The sequence below is a fragment of the Bufo gargarizans genome, chromosome 5 (assembly GCF_014858855.1).
Source record: "Bufo gargarizans isolate SCDJY-AF-19 chromosome 5, ASM1485885v1, whole genome shotgun sequence".
Lineage (NCBI taxonomy): Eukaryota > Metazoa > Chordata > Amphibia > Anura > Bufonidae > Bufo > Bufo gargarizans.
Genome location: NC_058084.1, coordinates 99,352,056 through 99,379,981, shown reverse-complemented (window position 1 = coordinate 99,379,981; position 27,926 = coordinate 99,352,056). Strand labels below are relative to the sequence as shown.

Here is a 27,926-nt window from a genome sequence, read left to right as displayed (position 1 = left end):
TGTGTCATGTTATGTTGCTGTGTCATCCAATGACTTTAGTCTATAGTAATGTAACAACCTAAGATACTCATTGGATAATGTGGCCATGTGACAAGACATTAAAAGGGTTGTGGCAAGCTTTTAAGTTGTCCCCTATTCACAGGATAGGGGATAACTAACAGATCGTTAGGCGTCCAACTGCTGGGATGCCCACGAGCCTGAGAATTGGGGTCCTGTTCCCCTGATCTGCTGCAGCTGCAAGTCAAGCATGCACCCTGACACTCCATTCATTCTCTATGAAAGTGCTGGAAATAGCTAAGCACTGCATTCTACGATCTCCGGTCGTCCAATAGAGAATGAATGGAGCCACAGGGCACATGCTCAACCTGCCACTCCATCTACTCAGGGGGACCAAGCAGTCAGACCCCATCAATCACCTGGTTATTACCTATATTGTGGATAGGGGCTAACTTAAAAATGTGGCACAACCTCTTTAATATGAATTCAATGCTATTGCAGCCAAGAAAAATTGTGAAAATGGAGGCTGGAGGGATGTAATGAATTAACGTTTTTAAGTTTTCATTCTGCTGCTGGCTATGAAGGCAAATTGTAAAAATATTTTTTGCCATGTGCTAATTGGCAAATCTCTTGATGAAAAAGAGTTTTGTCCCTTCAACTTTCTTCATGTCATAGATAGTGTTTTGCATTTGTACACTTGTCAGCAGGGATGTAGGTATGGTGCAGATGTAGCAGCTGCCCAGAGCCTCTCGGCCACATGAAAAGATATATGTTTTAGAAATGGCATATGGTAGGTGATAAGGTCCTGTTATGGATTCTGCACTTGAACCCAGGAACTCAAAGTTACAATATGCTATTTATTTGTTTCTTATTGTTTTTGCAAATTTTTGGAGTCCCTTGTTTGCGATGAATCCTTAAGTTTGTTTCCTGTCCTCTTCGGAGTTCCTATTTTCACCCACGTCAAACCACTATGATTTCAACTGTTCATTGCTGATTTGTCTTTAGCGATCACTATGTTATTTCTATTAGTGTTATCAGCCCCCAAATGTTTGTACCATTATTCTTATTGAATTTAGGTAGGATTTGTTGGTACAAAAAGTAAATTGAAAGCTTGATATGATGCTCCACAACTGCTCTGAGACGATTATGATCTTTCCTTTCATGCAATGGCAAATTCTTGTATAAACAGTGAAAGAGCCAGAAGGCAATTTTGAAAACTTTGTACTAGATATTTAAGCTTTTTATACACAAAAGGCTAAGAAATATCAGTTTTACCATTTAGGATAATAGCATTATATTGTAAGTAATTCTACAAAAAGAACACCAATGGAGGTTCCTTTTCTATTCAATGATTTGCAGTTCACCACACTGCTTTCTAATTTATACCAATTCCAATTATCATAGAATTAATGAGCTGCAGGTCACAAGCAACCAATTGTAACACCGGAAGCTGCAAAGCCTGGTCAAATGTCCATGTCATTTCCATCAAGTCCTAAACAAGTCACTTTTACAACCTGCCTTAGGCAGCAAAATTCATGTCGTGCTGTAACATAACTTGGAATCTATAGGTATAAAAAAAAAATTGCTCTATAGATGATGTATCAAGGGGATAACTGCAATGTCTGTTGACACTCTGCTGTCGAGGCCTCTTAATAATGTATAGTTTTGCCTACATATTGGACAGCAATAATAATTGTAACAGTATTTTTGTATTTATAGAACTCACATTTTTAAAATAGGTTTCCTACTTGGCTGACTAAAATATGTTTGCGAGTAGTCTACAACATAGTGTGCAACAAAAATTAAAACAATTAAATACTTTTCAAATATATATGTTAATGTAATCACAACATCAGAATGAAGTTCATATAAAAATAAAAAAGATTAGAACTAAGCTCAGCACATATGAACAGAACCAAGATAACATATACAACACCATAAACAAGCTCACTGCATAAATCCAGTAAAGACAAAAACCTTAAAATCAAGTTGGCTCTAATATATGGGTTTGTATGATGTGAAATAATAGCTCCCTGTATGACCAAAACAATATAAGGATTCATTGGAAATGATTTCCCAAATAAGAATGACAAAACAATGAGAATGATATTCAGTGGCTTACAGATGGCATCCTCTTTAATTGGAGTAATTTTCTACTCTTTTCTCTTAACCCGAAACTGCCAAGACAACTTCTCCTGGACATGATTTGTCTTTTAACGGTTTGACATCCAGATTTCTTTGGTTTATCACTTTTTCAAATTCTTAAAGGATAAGTGCCCTGCAAAATACACCCTGAAAGATAAGTGTCCAACATAGTGCCCCCTGAAAGATGGTTGCCCAAAAAAGTCCCTCTAAAAGATAAATGCCCAGCATAGTACCCAAAAAGAAAGATGGCCCCTTTACTACCCCTGAAATATAATGGTCCCACATAATATCACCTAAAATATAACTGCTCCACATTATGTCCCAGAAAAATAAGTTTCATGCATAAGGCCCATGAAAGGTAATAGTGCCAATGTGAAAATGAGTAAGCAAAAAAAATCATGTTTTTGTGTCTTGTTTTCAGTGTTAGTATTTAGCTATGCAAGCCAGCTATGGCTCCTGTTGAACAAAACAAGTGCTGAACTGACTATATCACAGAAAGGTGCCGACTGGCAGGGCAGGAAGGTCTAGCAGAATTTAACTTAATTTGACATACTCACCTCACCTATGCCCTAACTATGTGATTACTATTGAAAACCGGGTAGAGTCAGATTGGCATTCCACTTTTTCCATACATGGAGTTGAGGAAGACTTTGCATAATGCCTAAACAACCTCATTGCTCTGAACCTAAACTTTGTTAGGCTGTGATTTATCAAAACATTGTATTATTCTTTAAAATGTAATAGGTTACCTTTTGGTTTTGTTCTTGTAAGACACATCCATCACCCAAAATGTATTGTCATATGCAGAATAAGTTCTTGTCCTATCATTCTTTAAAATGCAAAAGGTTCCCTTTTGGTTTTGTTCTTGTAAGACACATCCATCACCCAAAATGTATTGTCATATGCAGAATAAGTTCTTGTCCCATCATGTCTAATGGCCACTTAACTAAGGGGCATGGAGGGTCTTAGTTATGAAAAAAGATTAAAAGAATTGAATTTATTTAGTCTTGAGAAGAGGCATCTAAGGGGGGACATGATTAACCTATACAAATATTTAAATGGGCCATACAAGAAATACAGTGAAAAACTGTTTCACGTAAAATGCCATTTAAAAGACAAGGGTGCACTGCCTCCGACTGTTGTCTCCCTCTCAAAAGTTCTCCTGAATTAAATCTCAAGTAATTCTGATTCTAATAAATCAGAATTTTCAGAAAAACTTGGATCTAATTTTGATTCAATTAATCTCTAATCCGATACATCTTGTCAACTGTAAATTATACCTATTTGCTGGCTTAATTTATGCTGTAAATTTGCCCACATGCTATGAAAATATGTCTGAATACACTGACATTCTTTCTCCGAATTGTGCTTTGTTCCAAAATCTTGTCTCTGAGCCAAAAATGTATTACAGTGTGCCAAAATTCCATTAAATATGTTAGACAATTTCTAAATTGGTTTATTCTGCACCACTTTTGTGCGCCAGAATTGTACATTTCAGCTTCATAAATGTATCGAAAAGGTAGAAAAAAGCTGGCGAGGATATGTAGAGAATGTTGCAAAAAATCATCATTTTTGGAGCATCTGAACAATAAATATGTTTAAAACGATGTGCACCAATATTTTGGCGCAGACAGTGCCAACAAAGTGGTGCATTTATCATAGTAAATGTCAATGTGCTGTTCACATATATTGACACCATGGTAAAAAAATAATTGATAGCAAGGATGGGACATGTCAATGTAATGACAGGTTGCTGGATATAAGCACAAGAAGGGTATGTGTTAGGTTGAGAAAAATATATTAAAATGTTAGAAAAAAAGAATCTGTTCTGATATTCTTCTTGACAAGGGGCTGGCGAGAAATACATAAAAATACATTGCTCTCAGTGAAATAACCGCTTGCACACGTTGGTACCGGGAAAGACAAATGTTTGATGGAGAGAAAATAGACCATTGTCAAGCTTTCTTCCATCCTACACTGACATCTGTCTCTGTTAGATCCTCATTGCACAGGCACTATGTTTGGAAAGATAAATTAACTTTATGAGAATATCCAACTTCTGTTTATTCTCCTGTCAAAACAGAACTGAGCAGTGACAGAAAATGACCATGTGTCTTGATCCTTATACACTTACAAAGTTTCTTCTGTGAATATAGAACCCAATATGGACACCAGGGGATAGATATCATAAGCAACCAAAGCCAAGAACCTGTGTTTGCAGGTGATAATATTTGTATCTGCTCATGACTTAGCTGCATATAAAATGAATGCTGTAAATTGTTTTATTAACATTATATCTATGATATTTTGTAGCATTATATTAAAACTGCAGCTTCAATTAATTAGCATTGTCGCCTTGTAGTGCCGGGGTACTGGATTTGAATTCAACCATCTGCAAAAGGTTTATGCGTTCTCCCAGTGTTTGCATAGGTCTCCTCTGGGAACCAACTTGTTCCATCCCTTTTCTTATAGAATGGTGAAAATCTCTACAGGTTTCATTTATGTAAGAAAAAAGTGGTTGGGGAAATGGCCCAAGGGTCATTTAAAGCACGTTGAAAATTAAATAAACACCCAGCCCTTCTGTCTTGGGTGTCAAAACCCAGCACTATAATAAAAGATTCAATTAAAAGGGGTTGTCTAAGATTTTCCTACCTAGGTCACCAGTATCTGATCAGTTGTTTGGGAAGGCCACAATGAGTGCCACTGCCTTTTCCCTGGTTTTCCCAAGCCGAGTGATGAGACATTAATGTGTCATATGGCCTATTAACAGCTAAGCCCCGTTCAAGTGAATGGGGCCCAGTGCATTACCAAGCTGCTATACAATGTACAACGCTGTGCTTGGTAAGCTGCAAAATGGCAGCAGTGCTGCTGCCTTCTCGACACAACTGATTGGCAGGGGACCCAGATGTCAAACCCCCACTGATCACATATTGATGACCTAGCGTGAGGATTGGTCATCAGTAAAAAAAATCCTGGAAAAACCCTTTTAATCTCTGCTAAGGGTTCCTTTCCTTGAAGGTATGCCACTGAGTATGAATACATTTTATGAAAAGCATTGCAGAATATCCAGATGCTATATCAAATAAACATTCAAATAATCATAATTGAATGGCTTTCCTGCTTATGTGTTAAGAATGTACTGCACATATTAATTTTTTTTTTTTACTGGGTGTTTTATTTTTACTATCACATCATACATGCAAATTACTAAAGCCATTATCTGAAAATGAATTTTTATTAAGACTCTCTTTGTAGTCTAAAAATATTTTCTTTTACCTATTTGAAGGCAAAGACAGGAAATTGTTTGCTGCAAGATGGTAGTCAAGAGCCTTTCAAAGTTCGACTCCACTTAGCCAAAGACATATTGATGATTCAAGAACAGGATGTCATTTGTGTGTCTGGTGAACCTTTCTACTCTGGAGTAAGTAAATAACTTTGAGAATCACATTTATTCATTAGCAAATATTATTTTTTATAATTGCCTCTACCAATCATACTGACTTGAGTTTAGTTTTTAGATAGCTTTATTACGAACAGCATAACAAATGTATAATGACTGCACCATCTGTTTTCAGTTCCACTGTAACACCTGTGGCCTATGGTTTTAACTGACAGTGTAAAGAGTTAGCACTAATCTCTTATGACTTGATATGTCTAAATTTCTGCCAATTGCTGTATGCCTTTTTGGAAAAGTTTCATTTTGATGTTTTACTTTAAAAGGGACTCTGTCACCAGTTTCTGACCCCCACTTTTAAAAATATGGTTCTGTGCATGGAGCCCTTGTGATTCCTATTGTGGTGTTATAAGCTAAATCTGCACGCTCATTTAGTTAAAAAAACTTTTTATCTAACCTGTCAGTCATCTTGTTAAGGTGCCCAGGGCGTTGCTCATGGTTTGAAGATGCCGCCCACCGCCGTTCGTGCCCAGCTCCTCCTCTGCTCTCATCAGCGCCGCCTGAAAATACTTAGATACGCCTCCGGCTCTCCCTCACTCCCCCCTCCTTCTTTTCTAAGATCCCGCGCGTGCACACAGGCCTGTGCCTGATGCGCCCGTACGGACTTTTCCGTTCAGCCTCATTGAGCGAAGTGCGCATGCGCGGGCACTTCGCTCAACCTCCCGATAACGCGAACACTGCCGCACGCGCGGGATCTTAGAAAAGAAGGAGGGGGGAGTGAGGGAGAGCCGGAGGCGTATCTAAGTATTTTCAGGCGGCGCTGATGAGAGCAGAGGAGGAGCTGGGCACGAATGGCGGCAGCGGCGGGCGGCATCTTCAAGCCATGAGCAACGCCCTGGGCACCTTAACAAGATGACTGACAGGTTAGATAAAACGTTTTATTAACTAAATGAGCCTGCAGATTTAGCTTATAACACCACAATAGGAATCACAAGGGCTCCATGCACAGAACCATATTTTTAAAAGTGGGGGTCAGAAACTGGTGACAGAGTCCCTTTAAGGGAGTTCAACACTATGTCAAATAAAACCCAATACATTTTGAAAAATATATATAATTAATGGTTTGTTTATATAGCATTTCATGTCGGTGCATACAGTGAGGAACAGAAGAATTTGAACACAAGAAATCATGGAGGGGTCTGAAATTCACCTTGTAGGTGCATCCCCACTCTGAGAGACAGAATAAATAAATAAAAATGCAAGAAATCACATTGTATGATTTTTAAAGAATTCTTTGTCTTGCACTGCTGAACATAAGTATTTGAACACCTGAGAAACAGCAAGAATTCTGGCTCTCAAAGACCTGTAACTGTGCCTTTAAAAGGTCCACCTCTACTCTACTCATTAATCTAACTTAGTAGCACCTGTCTGAGCTCTTTAAAGACCCCTGTCCACCCCAAAGTCCGTCAGACGCCAACTACTACCATGGGCAAGACCAAACAGCTGTCAAAAGATACCAGAGACAAATTTGTGGACCTCCACATGGCTGGAATGGGCTACAGGGAAATTTCCATGCAGCTTGGTGAAAATAGATCAACTGTTGGAGCAATTGTTAGAAAATGGAAGAGGCTAAAGACGACAGTCTCCCTTGGACTGGGGCTCCATGCAAGATATCACCCCGTGGGGTATCACTGATGATAAGAAAGGTGAGAAATCAGCCTATAACTACAAGGGAGGAGCTGGTCAATGACATGAAGAGAGCTGTGACCACAGTTTCAAAGGTCACTGTGGGTAGAACACTACGCCGTCATGGTTTCAAATCATGCATTGCACGGAAGGTTCCCCTGCTCAATTCATCACATGTCCAGGCCCGTCTGAAGTTTGCCAATGACCATCTGGATGATCCAGAGGAGGCATGGGAGAAAGTAATGTGATAAAATAAGACCAAAGTAGAATTTTTGGTCTAAACTGGAGGAAAAAGAAGGATGAGTTGCATCCCAAGAACAGCATCTCTACTGTAAAGCATGAGGATGGTAACATCATGATTTGGGGGTGCTTTTCTGCAAAGGGGACAAGACAACTGCACTGTATTAAGGAGAGGATGAATAGGACCATTTATTGTGAGATTTTGAGCAACAACCTCCTTCCCTTAGTCAGAGCATTAAAGATGGGTAGTGGCTGGGTCTTTCAACATGACAACAACCCGAAGCACACAGCCAGGATAACCAAGGAGTGGCTCTGTAAGAAGCATATCAAGGTTCTGGAGTGTGGCCTAGCCAGTCTTCAGACCTAAATCCAATAGAACATCTTTGGAGGGAGCTTAAACTCTGTGTTGCTCAGCGACAGCCCCGAAACCTGACAGATCTAGAGGAGATCTGTGTAGAGGAGTGGGCCAAAATCCCTGTTGCAGTGTGTGCAAACCTGGTCAGGAACTACAGGAAACGTTTGACCTCTGTAATTGCAAACAAAGGCTTATGTACCAAATATAAACACTGATTTTCTTAGGTGTTCAAATACTTATGTTCAGCAGTGCTAGCCAAATAAATACTTAAAAAATCATACAATGTGATTTCCAGATTTTTTTTTTATTTAGTATTTTGTCTCTTAGAGTTGGAATGCACCTACAATGCGAATTTCAGTACCCTTCCATGATTTCTAAATGGGAGAACTTGAAAAATCACAGGGTGTTCAAATACCTTACTGTATATAGCTGAAGATGTTTCCTGGCAAACTGATATCTGATATAGCGAATTACAATAGAAGAAGTATAACTAAAGATTATTGCATTAATTGATGGGAATCTATCGTGAAAATAATTTTGGTTTTGTTATAGCACATTTCCTTTGAGACACTTAATAGGTTCTTAGAATGTGCACATGCAGGGTGTGGCCTGATGTCCATGAATACAGATGTGCAAGTTCTGTGACTGGCTAACTAGGGACCTCTTCCATCAACATCATCCTACCATCCTTTTTCCCTGCAAACAAAAATCTATGGTGCCCAGCAGCCATCGGTCTCTGCTGTTGATCATTCTCCTCCCCAGCAACATGTTTAGGGGTTTCCTATGCACCCAGTCTCCCTCCCCCAGGGGCATCAGTTGCCTCCCAGAGATCACTCCAGCTTACAAGCTGTACTCTCCTCATTGGCAGCTACCACTAATCTACTGGGCCCTCTTCTTTGTCCATGAGATGGTCTGCATCCTTCTCAGTCTCTTTAGATGACTCTGACCCTATTCCAGATGGCTGGTTGTCTCTTATTAAATAACTGTCTACTAAAGATGACTTTTGTCTCCTTACCTCTGAAGGTAAAAGGTGGGCAGGGCTGAAATTACCCACTTAATGCAATATGTTAAACACTTTGGAGAAGGTTTATAATGAGGCCAGATCTGTCATCCACCACTTTGAAGACATTGCAGCTTCTCAGGCAGCCACTAGGAATTACCTTCAGTGATATGTTGAATACTTAAACAACAGACACTACAATATTAGGGTTTAAAGACCCAAAACTGATCCTCCAATCATTAATTCTGTCTTGGGCCCTTTTCCCCATGACTCTCATCAAAATAGACAGGGCTCGGCTGAAGTAAATCTCTAAGGCTAGATGGCTTTACTTACCTCGACTACAAAACAAGAGGGATATACTTACCACCCAAATGCTGCATTTTTTCAATGCCTTTATTTGGGGTGTAACTATGCCTCTCTAATGCTGTACACACATACAGTATTATAGTCATTCCCAAGCTGATGAGCGATCCCCTGCATTTCTCCAGGTTTTACTCCATAGTTCTGCTTAATGCTGATCTGAGAATATTCATTAAGCTCCTAACTAACTACCATAACCAGTCCCCCCCCCCAACTCATCCACAAAGGGTTTAGGTTTTACTCCTTATTGCCAGGAGGGCAATAATTCTAGGCGAGTGATGTAACTTATCAAAGTAGCTAACAGAGGCCCTTGTTCTTACTCTTCATGCCAAAAATCCAAAAATACATGTAACTCTCTTAATTGGTCATTTATGCTACAGGCACTGGAACATTTTAGCTTCAAAGGCAATTTTCTTTCAACTACTAGTGGGCCCTACTCTTCTCCTATCTCCTTGGTGAGGCTCCCACATGCTACCTTTCAGTCCTTTCCGATTCATAATGGAATGCTTCAAGGTGGCCTGCTTTTCCTGTGGTGGTCCACATAGTTTCCTGTTCTGATGTCCTTCAAAATTGAGTAATGAAATAGTTGTGTCAAAAGATGTCAATCACAAAGGGTATTACTTTTATGAAGGACTACTTTAACTTAAAGATAAATACATTAAAGGGATTGTCTCATTTCAGTAAATGGCACTTACCATGTAAACAAAGTTAATACAAGCCACTTACTAATGTATTGTGATTTTCCATATTGCCTCCTTTGCTGGCTTTATCCATTTTTTCATTGCATTGTACAATACAGCAGCGGTGGCCATGCTTGCACACTATAGGTAAAAGCATTAGCTTCTCTGGTGGCCGGGACCGCTGGAGTATGCATAGGCCTTTTCCTATAGTGTAGTGGTTATGACCCTTGGAACACCAGAGCTTCTCTGTTCTGCACTTAGAACAACTCCTTTGTCCCCTTGAATAATAGGGACAGATATGTAACCTGGCCCTGTAATCTTGCGGTTGCATCATAGATTACACTATTAGCACAAGGCAGTACATCTTCTCCATCAGCACTGATGACAACTATGCATGTATAGATGTCATCCTCCTCCACAAGAAATAAAATTAAGTCTCTCTTCTGGGTGGAGGATTATGTCATTAGCGCAAGTGCAGTAGTCATCTCCACTTCTTGGAAGCAGAGGCAGATGCACCGATTCTCTAGACTACTGCGCAGTTGTAAGATTATATGGCCAAGTGAAATGCCTGGCCCTGTCAATGAAGGGGATGCAGGAGTGGCTCTAAATGAGGAGCACTGGAGCTCTCCTGACATGAGGAGTTTGGTCTGCCTCTTGATGCACCAAAGTTCAAATCAACATATTAATAAAAAGTTATTTTTAGCAGGAATGGTACAATGGGGAACATATGTAAATGAGGTATAGTTTCACCGAGTATGGTCAACCCTACCACTCATTATGCCTGATTTAGCAGGGTTTATCCTGCTGACTGATGCTGTTTAATTATTTGCAATTCTAAACATTTACCTACCTTCCATATCTGAACTATGGAAGCTGCAAGAAATGTAAGGTAATAAAACAGGAAGTTTCCCGCTCTCAAAACACTGACTATGTGTGGTCCTAAACACTTGTCAGAGACTCCAGTAAACAGAAGCCCACTGCTTGTGTTATCTACCAAAGGAATCCAACTTTATTTTATCAACTTTTCTTACAAGTTTTTTTTTTATTTTATAAAATATAATACAATAACAACATATCAGTATATATAGAATAAACTAGTATAGCATAAATAACAGATGACACAACAGAAAGGAACTTACCGGTGATAATGTCTCAAGCCCCTTGGAAGAGAAGCAGACAGGCTGCATCCATCAAGAACAGCAATCTAAAATGGCTGAAAACACTTCCTAAACCAAGGGTCACTTCCTGCCTGAGTGAGTGACATAACCTGGGTAAAGCTGCCAGTCACTTTTGCCACTAGATGGCAGTGATCAACTACCCAGCCTATATATATATATATATATATATATATATATATATATATATATAACTATAACTTAATTCGCTTGTATAGGCAGCACAGGAAGAATATTTCAGATAATACATTTTATGAGAAGAGACAGTAGAGTAGTAGTGGACTATTGTTGGCTAACAGTACATCTATCATATAGTCATGGTCATCCATTTTGTCATGAAAATAAGATATGGATTAAGAATATGCATTTTTTTTTATGATAGATCATCAATAACTGGTTATTTTCTCTCTTGTCCAGAAATACCTCAACCATGATGAATGCATATGTTATTGCAGGGGTGAGGTGCAATACCAGACACAGGCCGTGGTCAAGACTTATGCTTTTTATAGAAAAAAAAAACACCCTATTTCTAATCTTTCAGTGCAGAAAGTTCTTTGAAAATATCATTACTTTCTGCACATGGTGACATTTTCACATGTCAGTAGAAAATAAACAGTGATTTATATGATACATATTTTATTTATTTTGATAGATACATTTTAGAACCTCAGAAGATTGTGTCATTTGTAGCCATTTACTTTCAAGATTAATTAATAAGAAGTATGAGCTGTGCAGCCTTAGGCTTACTCTCCATAGTACTAACAGGATATCAAATTATAAAAAGTAATAAGAAATAACATAAAAAACCATAGATTTCATATTCAATCTAAAACATAAAATGCATATATGTCAAGTGCACAGCAAAATCTGCTTTTCTGAGCATAATAACCATTATCTTGAGAAATATCTGATATGTTGTCAGCATCTGTTATAAAAGGATAATATACTGTGTGTACGATTAATAAAATGTTCATCAAAGAGTAGGGAAGTATTTAGTATTTGCTGCTGGTCCAACAATTCAGTGTATTACAAGAGCAGCCTGTTACATCGGCAGCCCATGTCCATCACTTCTTTGTTACTTCAATTAGGAACATTATTCATCGAACTACAACTCCCATTTTTGCCATCACCACTACTGCCCTCCTCTCGCCTTGCTCTATGTGCAGGTGCATGGCTGCTTCTATTTGTTAATGAGCTTTTGGTATAATTGTTGGGTTGCCCTCTCTCTCCTTAGCTGAGAAATTAAGTTCCTAGCTTGCTAAGCTCCAGTTAAGGTGCTTGTACCCGTTGTCCTCCCATGTACCGACCTGTTCCTGTTTACCGTTATGACATTCTGCTGCCAGCCTTGACCTTGTATCTGTATCTTCACACAAACTGTGACACCCCTGAGCTTGGCCTGTTACTGACTATGAGTAGAGCTTTGCACCAGTGTCAACTGTGGGTCAACTGTCAATTACACCAGGATGGTTCCAAGAGGTACTAGCTTGGTGTCTCTCCTGCAACGAAGACCAGGTGAATTGTATAGAGTGTAAAGGATGAAAACCATGGGACCGACATTACAGTGCCCTTAGGAATAGTCCAAAGTCAAACTGGTCAGTTGGCACAGTGGCTCCACAACCATGGCCTGTAACACAGACCATTGATTTCAATGAGAACTTTGCAATGTTTAAAGTGTCTCCCTAGGAAAAAAATAAATAAACTGTCAGTCTTGTCTTTGTGGGAAGGGATGTAGCTTATACCACCCTCAAAGTTATAATTTATTGACCCCTGCCATTCCAAAGGTCCATAAATGTCTTTATGCCTGTGAATCCTTCACCAAAACTGCCTGTTAAGGTCCTGGGTACCTCAAAACCTTTACAAGGAAATAACTGTCCTCATCTGTGTGCACCCATATGATTTCTCTCATGAATATGTTGAATGGACTTTGGGTGTCTGGTGAGAGCGTTCCCTCAGGGCAGAAGCAAATTTTTACCTTTTTCCCTCAAATGATCACTATATAGTGGCTCTGCCCGGAAATGGAAAACGTACTACTAGATTATCCACAATACAGTGGAGCTGGGGGCCCCAGCAACAGAAAATCCTGTAATCAGATGATTCTTCGGAATAAGATCCTAGCAAAAAGGTCCCAAACAGAGATGAGCAAGAAACAGAAAATTTGATTCGGGTTGGATTTGGCCACATCTGTCAATCGATTTGATCCAAATCCAAATTGATTCTACCCAATTGAAAGTGGTTTAATTGGCCTCAAACTTTGTGTACGACAGTGTAAAGTCTCCTAGTAGGACTCACTCTTTCTTTCTCTCTCTCTGTCTCAAAATTTGAACGAATAGAATCACCAAAAATTTAGATTTTTTTTTTATAAATCTTTTTTATTTCGATTTCATACAATAAATACATCCATAACAAACCATTATCCCAACAGTACATAAGAAAAGTTATTAACAGATAGTGATTACTATTCATCTTTCATTTCTATTTTTTTCTTTCTTTCACCCCATTCCCGACCACCTCCCAACGCCCACCCTCCCGTTTCCCCCCACGTGGAGAGAAAAAAAAAAAAAAAAAAGAACTAAAGTACCCAATTTTTCCATATCTGGTCGAGATTTGGGGACTTTTTAGTATAATTCTTCGTCCCGCGTTCTTCTTTAATTAACTTGTCTATTGTTTTCCTCCACTGTTCCACCGTCGGTGGATCTACCTCTATCCATTTCCAAGTATCAGGATTCTAGCCTGAAATAATACTTTATTCAAAACCAATCGTATATTTTTATTTAATTTCAAATGTTCAGTTGCCCCTAAAATACAAATTACTGGGTCATTTGGTATTCGGACCTTCAGTAACAAAAACACAGTTTCCATAATTTCTGTCCAGTATCTATGAAGCTTGGGACACCTCCAGAAACAGTGTATCAAATCAGCTCTCTCCTCCCAACATTTTAAACATTTATCTGTTGGTCTCACTCCCATTCTTTTTAACATCCATGGAGAACGATGTAGTCTATGTATTATAAAGAATTGTGAGATCTTGTGCGAACCCCTATCCGAAATTGTCGCGTAATTTCTAAGAGCATCACTCCATTTTTCCTCTGTGAAGGAATCTAAGTCTTTCTGCCATTTCTTCACGGCAAGCATTGTAATTGTTTTTCTTTTTTCCTCCATCAAGATCTTATATCTCTTTGCAGTTATTCCACCTCCTTCCCCTGCTGCAATAAACTTGTCCAACATATCTGATGTTTCCCTTCGGTACCTATCCCCCTGTACCACTATCCGCAATGCATTCCTAAGCTGGAAGTATTTATACAAGTCCCTATGGGGGATCCCAAATTCCGACACCATTATATTGAAGTCCTTCAGCTTATCTCCCTCGAAAATCTGTTCTAGGTATTTCACTCCTTTTTTTTCCCAATCTATATAATCCCTTATTGTTTCCAATTCCTTTAAATTAAGATTTTTCCATATCGGTGTATATTTCAAAAACCCTTTAATCTCCAATAGTTTCTTAATTTCCCCCCATACGTATTCTAACAGGTTGAATATCCTATTACTAGTATTTTTTTTCCCAAAAAAACCTGACTCCAACACCTCTAAGTGATTACATTTTTCTTTCCATCCCCATCTATTTAATTCTTGTCTACCCACCTGACTATCTAAGCTATCCTTTATATTCCCATATTGTGTTATTAAATAGTAGAAAAATAGATTAGGAAGCGCTAATCCTCCTTCTTTCACTGGGAGCTGAAGGACTTCCTTCTTTATCCGAGGAATCGCACCCTTCCACATAAAATCCCCCATTAGTCTATCAAATAGTTTAAAAGTATTTTGTGGTATTCTTACTGGGGCATTTTGCAATACGTAAAGTATCTTTGGGAGGAAGACCATTTTTATTAAATTTACCCTGCCCTTCATTGACAGTGGTAGTCTTTTCCATATGTGTATTTTAGTTCTTAGTTCTTTTATTAGAGGGAGAATATTTAATTTTTCATATTCTTCTATGTTCCCGGAGATTTGTATACCGAGATATTTAAAATTTTCGTGCCTTTTTAAAACGTGCACCCGTGTATCTCTCTGTAGTTGCCCCTCTCCTAATAATAACATGTGTGATTTACCCCAATTAATGTTTAAACCGGAATAAAACCCAAACTTGTCTATTATCTCTGCTATTTTGTTAAACTGTTCCCCGGTGTTTTGCAAAAAAAGTAAAATATCATCTGCATACATCAGCATTTTTTCTTCTCCACCCACATATGTAAAACTTTTAATCTCCCTATCACTTCTTATTATATTTGCCAGGGGTTCAATTGCTATTGCAAATAGCAATGGGGAGAGAGGACATCCCTGCCTTGTGCCGCGTGATAGGGCAAACGGGGGGGATAGGCTCCCATCCACAACCACTCTAGCCCTGGGGTTACGATAAATTAGCTGAATCCACCCTATAAATCCTTCCCCTATGCCAAATCTCCTTAATACTGCCCATAGATACTCCCATTCAATGCAATCAAACGCCTTTTGGGCATCTAATGAGAGTATCGCTTTTTCCCCTGCATCTGATCTATTAGCTTCAATATTAAGGAATAGCCTTCTTATGTTGGAATATATTGTTCTACCCGGTATAAAACCTGTTTGATCTTTATTTATTATTTCTTTAATAACCCTAGAGAGCCTGTCTGCTAGAACTTTTGCCAGAATTTTTGCATCCGTGTTCAAGAGGGATATAGGCCTATATGAGCCGGGGTCTGTTTGTTCCTTCCCCTTTTTTAAGATTAATGTAATAATTGCTTCCTTCATAGAGCTCGGTAGATCACCTAATTTTCGAGCCTCATCCAATGTTATTTTTAATTCTGGAACTAATACCTGTGCAAAGGTTTTATATATTTCAAAGGGGAGCCATCTCCACCTGGTGCTTTGTCGGATTTAACCTTGCCCAGAGCTGAATTTATATCTGCCACCGTTATTTCTTTTTCCAGAAATTCTTTTTGGACCTCAGATATCCTATTAAAAGCAATCTTATCTAGATAGGAATCTAACTCTTGTTTTGAGTATTGTACCCTGGACTTATATAGCTCTTGGAAATAGTCCCAAAACACTTTTTTTATATCTTCAGGTGCGGTGAGTAATTTTCCCGTTTTATCTTTAATCACGCCAATCCATGATTTCCCTTTTTGATTTCTCACTATATTTGCTAATATTTTACCGACCTTTTCACCCTCCGAGGCCAACTTAATCCCCTGAAGGAGCAATTCTTTCCTGCTTTTTTCTAATTGATATAACCTCAACTTTTCTTGTTCTTCTTCCCAAACTCTCTTATTAAGTACAGTAGGGTATCTCATACATACCATTCCAACCTCTTGTAATTTTTTTTCCAATGCCTTCCCGTTCTCTCTAGTGTTTTTTTTCCAATAGTTTACTTTTTTGAACAGTAATCCCCTCAAAAATGCCTTAAAGGTGTCCCAGACCACAAGTCTACCGGCAGAACCATTATTTTCCATGAAAAAAAGTTTCAACTCTTCTATTATACTCTCTTTATCTGAGATTAATAATAGCCAATGGGGGTTAAACTTAAACAACGGCAAAGTATTATTTTTGTTCAGGTCCAACTCCATTACCATTGCACTATGGTCCGATAAAGCCATGGGTATATACTTTATCCTAATCCTATTTTGAGATATTAAATTTTTGTTTCCCAGAATCATATCTATTCTCGACCAGGTTTGGTGTGTTTTTGAGTAACAAGAATAATTAATTTCGTCCGGGTTCTGCACCCGCCAGACATCTACCCAATTGAATTCATACACTAATTTGCATAACTCTACATTTTGTGCTCCTCCCCTTCCACTAGACATCCTATCCCTGAGTGGATCCATAACCGCGTTATAGTCTCCGACCGCGATCAACATACATTCCTGTTTATTCAACATAAATCTATACAATTGGTACAAAACATCTGATTTATATGGTGGTGGAATATATATATTTGCAAGTACGTTTTTTTTCCCCTCTACGTAGCAGTATAGAAAGAGGTACCTGCCACAATGGTCGGCCTCACATGCCAGAGCCTCAAATTTAATCTTATTATGTATCAAAATCGAGACCCCTCTAGAGTAGGTAGTATATACCGAATGATATCCCGCCACCATCCATCTCCTCTCCAACCACCTTACTGATTCTTTATCTAAATGTGTCTCCTGGAGGCAGACGACGGCTGGCAGGAACCTCTTGATCCACTCAAGGATAGCAAACCTTTTAACCCTCTCACGGAGCCCTCTCACATTCAATGAAAGAACCCTAACCATCTATCCAGGAAGGGGAGAAAAAAAAAATAATTTAGATTTGGATGTAACTTGAGTTGAGAATTTATTATGCCCAATAAAAAGGCAACATTAATTTTATGATGCATATGTGGTTTATGCACTGACTATGCAACTTTGTTTTTTATTTCAGTTGAAGCTGTATGTTAGTAATCCAGTAATTAAAATATGAATCATTAACTCTAATAAGAATAAAAAATTCCTTCCCGACTCCAATCAGGCAATCAGAATAACTCCCTGTATCAACGATCCCTCTCTAGTAGCTATATCCTGTAATATTATTACACTCCAGAAATACATCCAGGCCCCTCTTGAATTCCTTTATTGTACTCACCATCACCACCTCCTCGGGCAGAGAGTTCCATAGTCTCACTGCTCTTACCGTAAAGAATTCTCTTCTATGTTTGTGTACAAACCTTCTTTCCTCCAGTCCTGGGGATAAATAGATGATGGGATAGATCTCTGTACTGACCCCTGATATATTTATACATAGTAATTAGATCTCCCCTCCGTCGTCTTTTTTCTAAAGTGAATAACCCTAATTTTGATAATCTTTCAGGGTACTGTAGTTGCCCCATTCCAGTTATTACTTTAATTGCCCTCCTCTGGACCCTCTCCAGCTCTACTATGTCTGCCTTGCTCACTGGAGCCCAGAACTGTACACAGTAGTCCATGTGTGGTCTGACTAATGATTTGTAAAGTGGTAAGACTATGTTCTCATCACGGGCATCTATGCCCATTTTGATGCAACCCATTATCTTATTGGCCTTGGCAGCAGCTGCCTGACACTGGTTTTTGCAGCTTAATTTTACTGTTTATTAGTAATTCCAGTAAAAAAATCCATGATTATTTAAAATAAAAAAATAAAAATACATTTTATATACTCAAATATGAGCTTCAAAATCATTACAAAAAATTAAAAAAATTAAAAATTTTAAAAATATTAAAAAATTAAAAAACTATATAAAAGTTTAAATCACCCCCTTTCTGTATAATAAAAAAATAAAATACCTAAATAACAAAAAATAAACATCATGGGTATGACCACGACCGAAAACGCCCATACCTATAAAAATATTTTGCCAATATGGCAAATGGCGTAACGTAAAAAAGGGTCAAAATGGCTAATGTGCAATTTTTTCATTGCTTCTCTGACACAAAAAAGGTAATAAAATGTGAATAAAAAGTCACACACATTCCAAAATGGTATCAATAAAAACTAAAGATTGCCCTGCAAAAAATGAGCCCCCACACAGCTCAGTAGATATAACTATAAAACAGTTATGGGTGTCAGAATATGGTGATGTAAGTAAAAAAAAAAATGTAACACTATTTTGACATTAAAAACCTTTATATATTGGATATCGTTGTAATCATGCTGACCCAGAGAATTTAGGGCATGGGTCAGTTTTGCCACAAGCGGAACACTGTGCGAACAAAACCCATAAAACATTGGAGGAATAGCGGGTTTTTTCTCCAATTCAATCCCATTTGGATTTTTTTTTAGCAGTTTGCACTACATTGTATACCATAATTAATGATGTTATTAGAAAGTACAACATGTTATGTAAAAAATAAGCCCTCATACAGCTATGTATATATAAAAAAGTTAAGGCTCAAGGAAGATGGGAAAGAAAAATAAAGATGCAAAAAAAAAAATGAAACCTCTGGTATCCTAAGAGTTAAATAGTGCTTAATGATATAATAAAAGTACTCAAATGACAGTCATAAGTAAAACAGATCAGTAGCAGCTTTCCGATGCTTTTCAGGCAGCGACAGTATATTTTTTTTCTGATGTGCGCGGAATGAAAACACAGTAAAAAACAAGTGTTAACTAGAGTTGAGCGAACACCTGGATGTTCGGGTTCGAGAAGTTCGGCCGAACATCCCGGAAATGTTCGGGTTCGGGATCCGAACCCGATCCGAACTTCGTCCCGAACCCGAACCCCATTGAAGTCAATGGGGACCCGAACTTTTCGGCACTAAAAAGGCTGTAAAACAGCCCAGGAAAGAGCTAGAGGGCTGCAAAAGGCAGCAACATGTAGGTAAATCCCCTGCAAACAAATGTGGATAGGGAAATGAATTTAAATAAAAATTAAATAAATAAAAATTAACCAAAATCAATTGGAGAGAGGTTCCATAGCAGAGAATCTGGCTTCCCGTCACCCACCACTGGAACAGTCCATTCTCAGATATTTAGGCCCCGGCACCCAGGCAGAGGAGAGAGGTCCCGTAACAGAGAATCTGTCTTCATGTCAGCAGAGAATTAGTCTGCATGTCATAGCAGAGAATGAGGCTTCACGTCAGCCACCACTGCAACAGTCCATTGGCATATATTTAGGCCCAGCACCCAGGCAGAGGAGAGAGGTCCCGTAACAGACAATCTGGCTTCATGTCAGCAGAGAATCAGTCTGCATGTCATAGCAGAGAATCAGGCTTCACGTCACCCACCACTGCAACAGTCCATTGTCATAAATTTAGGCCCAGCACTAGTGTTGAGCGGCATGTCCCATATTCGAATTCGCGAAATTTTGTGAATATTCGAAAGAATATTCGTAAAATATTCGCGATTATTCAAATTCGTTATTATTTCGCATATGCGATAATTCGAATTTTCGCATCGCATAATACATATGCTATGCAAAATTCACATGTGCGCTAATGAAATCGCCTTACGAAGATTCGCAACTCAATTCAATCACTAATGTATGAATGCAATGCCCTTTGCCTCTGTTCTGGGACAAGTGTAGATATTCGCATGTGCGCTAATAAAATCGCCTTACGAAGATTCGCACCTCAATCACTTTCTAGGGAATGTGAGACTTTTGGGAATCAATCGAGATACAGTGGGGGGTGATGACAGTAGTTGACAGAGTACAGATCAATGTAATCTGTAAGGTGGAAAGTAAAATAAAAAATACGAATTTTCGTTAATCAAATTTTACGAAGTTCTACGTATTCGCGAATATGGTGCTATACTATATGAATGCACAGGCCTTTGCCTCTCTGTTCTGGGGACAAGTGTAGATATTTGCATTTGCGTTAATAAAATCGCCTTACGAAGATTCGCAGCTCAATTCAATCACTAATGTATGAATGCAAAGCCCTTTGCCTCTGTTCTGGGACAAGTGTAGATATTCGCATGTGCGCTAATAAAATCGCCTTACGAAGATTCGCAACTCAATTCACTAATGTATGAATGCAAAGCCCTTTGCCTCTGTTCTGGGACGTGCCGATATTCGCATGTGCGCTAATAAAATCGCCTTACGAAGATTCGCAACTCAATTCACTAATGTATGAATGCAAAGCCCTTTGCCTCTGTTCTGGGACGTGCCGATATTCGCATGTGCGCTAATAAAATCGCCTTACGAAGATTCGCAACTCAATTCACTAATGTATGAATGCAAAGCCCTTTGCCTCTGTTCTGGGACGTGCCGATATTCGCATGTGCGCTAATAAAATCGCCTTACGAAGATTCGCGCCTCAATCACTTTCTAGGCAATGTGAGTAAGATCTGAGCTGTTGGACCTTTGGGAAACAATCAATTATATGTGTACTGTAATTTTGTGGGGGGGGGAAAAAACAAAAAACGAATATTCGTTTTTACGAATATATAGCACTATATTCGAAATATTCGCGAAATCGCGAAGTTGCGATATTCGCGAAAAAAATTTGCTTTTCGAATATTCGCGCTCAACACTACCCAGCACCCAGGCAGAGGAGAGAGGTCCCGTAACAGACAATCTGGCTTCATGTCAGCAGAGAATCAGTCTGCATGTCATAGCAGAGAATGAGGCTTCACGTCAGCCACCACTGCAACAGTCCATTGGCATATATTTAGGCCCAGCACCCAGGCAGAGGAGAGAGGTCCCGTAACAGACAATCTGGCTTCATGTCAGCAGAGAATCAGTCTTCATATCATAGCAGAGAATCAGGCTTCACGTCACCCACCACTGTAAGAGTCCATTTTCATAAATTTAGGCCCAGCACACAGGCAGAGGAGAGAGGTCCCGTAACAGAGGATCTGGCTTCATGTCAGCAGAGAATCAGTCTGCATGTCATAGCAGAGAATCAGGCTTCACATCACCCAACATTGGAACAGTCCATTGGCATATATTTAGGCCCCGGCACCCAGACAGAGGAGAGGTTCATTCAACTTTGGGTAGCCTCGCAATATAATGGTAAAATGAAAATAAAAATAGGATTGAATGAGGAAGTGCCCTGGAGTCCAATAATATATGGTTAAGGGGAGGTAGTTAATGTCTAATCTGGACAAGGGACGGACAGATCCTGTGGGATCCATGCCTGGTTCATTTTTATGAACGTCAGCTTGTCCACATTGGCTGTAGACAGGCGGCTGCGTTTGAGGCCTAGTATTTAGGCGCTGGGTGACCGGTATGGATTTAGTGACAGAATTAGACTTGGAAATGCACAGAAGCGTGTGTGTGTGAAGTTATTCTGAATGACCCAATGTGCACCTTGAATATTATATACCCTTTTAGGGATAGATTTCAAATAGCTCTGATATAGCAGAAACCACTAAATTATGAAATTGCTAAATTGGGAATTGTACTTCAACCCAGAACAAAAAATGTGCTTTGACGGACACTAAATATCTTGCCCAGCAACAACAGTACAGCGGTGGGTAACGAGAGATTTAGAGGGAATTAAATTTGAGGCCTAGTATTTAGGCGCTGGGTCACCGGTATGGATTTAGTGACAGAATTAGACTTGGAAATACACAGTAGCGGGTGTGTGTGAAGTTATTCTGAATGACCCTATGTGCACCTTCAATATTATATACCCTTTTAGGGATAGATTTCAAATAGCTCTGATATAGCAGAAACCACTAAATTATGAAATTGCTAAATTGGGAATTGTACTTCAACCCAGAACAAAAAATGTGCTTTGACGGACACTAAATATCTTGCCCAGCAACAACAGTACAGCGGTGGGTAACGAGAGATTTAGAGGGAATTAAATTTGAGGCCTAGTATTTAGGCGCTGGGTCACCGGTATGGATTTAGTGACAGAATTAGACTTGGAAATGCACAGAAGCGTGTGTGTGAAGTTATTCTGAATGACCCAATGTGCACCTTCAATATTATATACCCTTTTTGGGATAGATTTCAAATAGCTCTGATATAGCAGAAACCACTAAATTATGAAATTGCTAAATTGGGAATTGTACTTCAACCCAGAACAAAAAATGTGCTTTGACGGACACTAAATATCTTGCCCAGCAACAACAGTACAGCGGTGGGTAACGAGAGATTTAGAGGGAATTAAATTTGAGGCCTAGTATTTAGGCGCTGGGTCACCGGTATGGATTTAGTGACAGAATTAGACTTGGAAATGCACAGAAGCGTGTGTGTGAAGTTATTCTGAATGACCCTATGTGCACCTTCAATATTATATACCCTTTTTGGGATAGATTTCAAATAGCTCTGATATAGCAGGAACCACTAAATTATGAAATTGCTAAATTGGGAATTGTACTTCAACCCAGAACAAAAAATGTGCTTTGACGGGCACTAAATAACTTTCCCAGCTACAACAGGACAACGGTAACGAGAGATTTAGAGGGATTTAAATTTGAGGCCTAGTATTTAGGCGCTGGGTGACAGGTATGGGTTTAGTGACAGAATTAGACTTGGAAATACACAGTAGCGGGTGTGTGTGAAGTTATTCTGAATGACCCTATGTGCACCTTCAATATTATATACCCTTTTTGGGATAGATTTCAAATAGCTCTGATATAGCAGAAACCACTAAATTATGAAATTGCTAAATTGGGAATTGTACTTCAACCCAGAACAAAAAATGTGCTTTGACGGACACTAAATATCTTGCCCAGCAACAACAGTACAGCGGTGGGTAACGAGAGATTTAGAGGGAATTAAATTTGAGGCCTAGTATTTAGGCGCTGGGTCACCGGTATGGATTTAGTGACAGAATTAGACTTGGAAATACACAGTAGCGGGTGTGTGTGAAGTTACTCTGAATGACCCTATGTGCACCTTCAATATTATATACCCTTTTTGGGATAGATTTCAAAGAGCTCTGATATAGCAGGAACCACTAAATTATGAAATTGCTAAATTGGGAATTGTATTTCAACCCAGAACAAGAAATGTGCTTGAACGGACACTAAATAACTCGCCCAGCTACAGCACTAGGGACAGATTTAGCTGGATATAAATTTGAGGCCTAGTATTTAGGCGCTGGGTGACCGGTATGGATTTAGTGACAGAATTAGACTGGGATATGGCCAAAAAATGAACAGACTATTGCTGGTTAAATGCACTTGGTGTGACAGCTTCACCCTGATGTAGGCTTTAGCCAAAAAACAACCACACCATTGAGGGTTAAATGCACTTGGTGACAGGCGCAGCTTGCCCCTGATTTTGTATATGGCCAAAAAATGAACAGACTATTGCTGGTTAAATGCACTTGGTGTGACAGCTTCACCCTGATGTAGGCTTTAGCCAAAAAACAACCACACCATTGAGGGTTAAATGCACTTGGTGACAGGCGCAGCTTGCCCCTGATTTTGTATATGGCCAAAAAATGAACAGACTATTGCTGGTTAAATGCACTTGGTGTGACAGCTTCACCCTGATGTAGGCTTTAGCCAAAAAACAACCACACCATTGAGGGTTAAATGCACTTGGTCGCAGCTTGTGCTGGCGCACCACAAGACACAAAATGGCCGCCGATCACCCCAGAAAAATGAGACTGACAAACGGTCTGTGCAGCCTAAAAACAGTGAGCAATTGAGGATCAGCAGCTCAATGATCCACAGCTGCAGATCGATCAGTTAATCAAGTCCTTTGGAGGAGTTAATCTGCCTAATCTCGCCCTACTGTCGCAGCCGCAACCTCTCCCTACGCTAATCAGAGCAGAGTGACGGGCGGCGCTATGTGACTCCAGCTTAAATAGAGGCTGGGTCACATGGTGCTCTGGCCAATCACAGCCATGCCAATAGTAGGCATGGCTGTGATGGCCTCTTGGGGCAAGTAGTATGACGCTTGTTGATTGGCTGCTTTGCAGCCTTTCAAAAAGCGCCAAGAAAGCGTCACAAAAGCGCGAAGAAAGCGACGAACACCGAACCCGAACCCGGACTTTTACGAAAATGTCCGGGTTCGGGTCCGTGTCACGGACACCCCAAAATTCGGTACGAACCCGAACTATACAGTTCGAGTTCGCTCATCCCTAGTGTTAACAACAGTAAAAAAACAAGTGTAAACAACAGTAATTGTGATGAAGATATGGAGACAGAGCACTGCAAGGCTGAGTATAAAAACTGTGAAAAACAATGATTTTGGTAAGTATAGCACCATGATAATTTTTCTTGCATAGTGGGAGGTATGCTTTGATGAATTCTTATGACAAGCAAACAACAAATCTCTTTTGGGTGCATTATCTTTTAACTAGAACATATTTCACTTTCTAATTTTATCCTAGCAACATTTTAAGTTAACACTTTCTCTGCCATGTCCTTTTAAAATATGACTATTTACTGCAGACAGACTGTTTCTAAGTACTAAGTGGCATTCAGCTATGCCATCTCTCTGAACTTTCCATTTGCTTCCAAGCCTTTTCAATTTCCTTCAGCTTGACACCTCTACCTCTCAAGGCATTTTAGATAGTTTTCCGCTAAATGCAAAGGTCACTTCACTTTTATCATCCTTCATCTTTGATCCTTTTAACACTGATAAACAGCTTGACAATTTAAATTCAGGTTCTGAATCTAATATACAGATTTGTATTGTTTTCTTGATTATTATATGGCATATAACTCGGTTAATAGCATTAGCAAGTGGTCATTTAACCATCCTCTTGCATACTTTCTAAGAGACCCTAACCCATTTTTTATACAAAATGGTCCCTTTTATCTTGAAATTGCAAATTCATACATTTGTATTATATACCTCTTAAGAGATCAAAGCTGTCACAGTTCTACAAAATCCCTCTTTCTTTCACATGAACTTAAATGACAAAATTCTTGCAGCTCCCAGCCTCCACTAGGGGGAGCATTGGAACTGACAACTAAAGGAGAAAGTGGAAAGGGTGAAGTGGAATAATTTTGTTTTGAGATAGTAAAAAGAGAGATACGTTTAGTACTACTTAATGTGCATATCAGGCTATGGTTGAATGAATATGCCCTCAGATATTTGCCTACTTAGGCATTTCTCATGGAGCTTCCTCTTCTCTATTTATGCCCCTGTTATTGCTGCCTAGCTTTGCCCACATTCACAATAATGTAAAGGCTGTGTTCTACCATGAAACCAAAATGCAGGAAGCTTCCTTTCTGCATTCAAGCCATTGCCATTGAAACCTGATCATCGCAGGCTTCAAGCACTCTGATAGAGGTAAAGGAACATACTGGGATAACATGATCTGTGTTCTCCCAGCAATCTTTTGTGTATACAGATCACTGCTAAATATGATCTGATGGCTAATAGCCATTAGATCACCCATTATTTTTGATTTGCATACATGGAGTAAAACAGACTATGTTATCTCTACTTCTTCCAGACAAATAAAAACTAAACAAACTAAAAAGTGAAAGTAAATCATAAATAAATAAAACTAAATAAAAAAAAAATGTAAATTATAAAAAAGAAAATATTAAATTCAAAAATAATATATTGCATGCAAATTTGTAACCCCATGGGTTTATACTTCATTCTAGTTACGTTCAGTATTGGGATTAAGATCAGTAGGTGGCCCATGAATGTTCTTGTTCCTTATTTAGTAATGGATTCAATAATAGCATTGTGTGAACTATTGGACCACTTCCAGAAGTTTAGTAATCCCTCGCCTATCTATGCCTACAGCAGCTCCACTTCTTGTTCTTTTAAAAGGATACTATGACCATCAGAAACTTAAAAGGGATTTCCAGTTTGCCAAAATATATTAGAAAATTGGCCAGAATGGGTTAAAAAAAATAAGCATTACTTAACCTTACCCACCTCAAATCTTTGCTGCTCTCCACCTTCTGGTTGCACCTCAACACACCAATAATAACTGGAAATGCCAGTACTTGACTGAGCAGGTATGATTTCCTTCCTGTCTAGCCAGAAAGTGAACAACAGTAGGGACAAGATCAATGATGGAATCACAGTGTCTGGAGATTGGCGAGGGTTGATAAGGCTTCTTTTTTTATTCTTAACCCATTCTGGTTCTTTTTTTAAAAAAAATATCCACCAGAAAACCCCTAGAAAATATTTTCAAATGGGTTTTGGTGGTTAACCTGAAATATTTTTTCAAATTAATATTTTAACTCTTTAAGGACCTTGCCATTTTTCACCTTAAGTACCAGGCCATTTTTTGCAAATCTGACATGTGTCACTTGATGTGGTAATAACTTTAAAACGCTTTTACTTATCCAAACCATTCTGAGATTGTTTTCTCGTCACATATTGTACTTCATGACAGTGGCAAATTTGAGTAAAAATATATCATTTTTATAAAAAAAATACCAATTTACCAAAAATTTTGAAAAATTGGCAATTTAAAATGTTTTAATTTCTATGCTTTTAAAACAGATAGTGATACTTTCTAAAATAGTTATTACTTTACATTTCCCATATGTCTACTTCATGTTTGGATCATTTTGTAAGTTACATTTTCTTTTTTTGGGGGGGACGTTAGAAGGCTTAGAAAATTATTAGCAAATCTTATAATTTTTCTGAAAAATTCCAAAACCCACTTTTTAAGGACTAATTAAGGTCTGAAGTCACTTTGTGAGGCTTACATAATTGAAACCACCCATAAATGGTCCCATTTTAGAAACTACACAACTCAAGGTATTCAAAACGGATTTTGCAAACTTTGTTAACCCTTTAGGTGTTCCACAAGAATTAAAGGAAAATGGAGATGAAATTTCAGAATTTCACTTTTTTGGCAGATTTTCCATTTTAATCAATTTTTTCCAGTAACCAAGCAAGGGTTCAGAGCCAAACAAAACTAAATTTTTTTTACCCTGATTCTGTAGTTTACAGAAACACCCCATATGTGATGGTAAACAGCTGCACGGGCACACGGCAGGGCGCAGAAGAAAATGAAATGCCATTTGGTTTTTGGAAGGCAGGTTTTACTGGGATAATTTTAAGTTGCCATGTCAAATCTGAAGACCACCTGATGCACCCCTACAGTAGAAACTCCAAAAAAAGACCCCATTTTGGAAACTATGAGATAAGGTGGCAGTTTTGTTGGTACTAGTTGAGGGTACATATGATTTTTGGTTGCTCTATATTACACTATTTGTGAGGCAAGGTAACAAAAAATTGCTGTTTTTGCACAGTTTTTATTTTTTGCTATTTACAATGTACATCTGACAGGTTCAATCATGTGGAATTTTTATAGAGCAGGTTGTTACAAACGTGACAATACCAAATTTGACAACGTTTTTGGGTTGCTTGTTTCAGTTTTACATAATAAAGCATTTTTGAAAATAATGAATTTTAGTGTCCCTATATTTTGAAAGCCATAGTTTTTTATTATTTTTTTGGGCGACTGTCTTATTTAGGGGCTAATTTTTTTCAGTATGAGATGACAGTTTGATTTGTATTGTTTTAGGG

General features: G+C 38.7%; 1 protein-coding gene across 1 annotated transcript in view; it reads left to right on the top strand.

Moving 5' to 3' along the window:
- Positions 1–27,926, top strand: part of SNTG1 (syntrophin gamma 1) — a 367,362-nt gene that overhangs the window by 77,123 nt on the left and 262,313 nt on the right. The window contains exon 3 of the mRNA XM_044294730.1: positions 5,429–5,563. Within this exon, the coding sequence (XP_044150665.1) occupies positions 5,429–5,563 (135 nt within the window). The remainder of the gene's footprint in view (positions 1–5,428; positions 5,564–27,926) is intronic.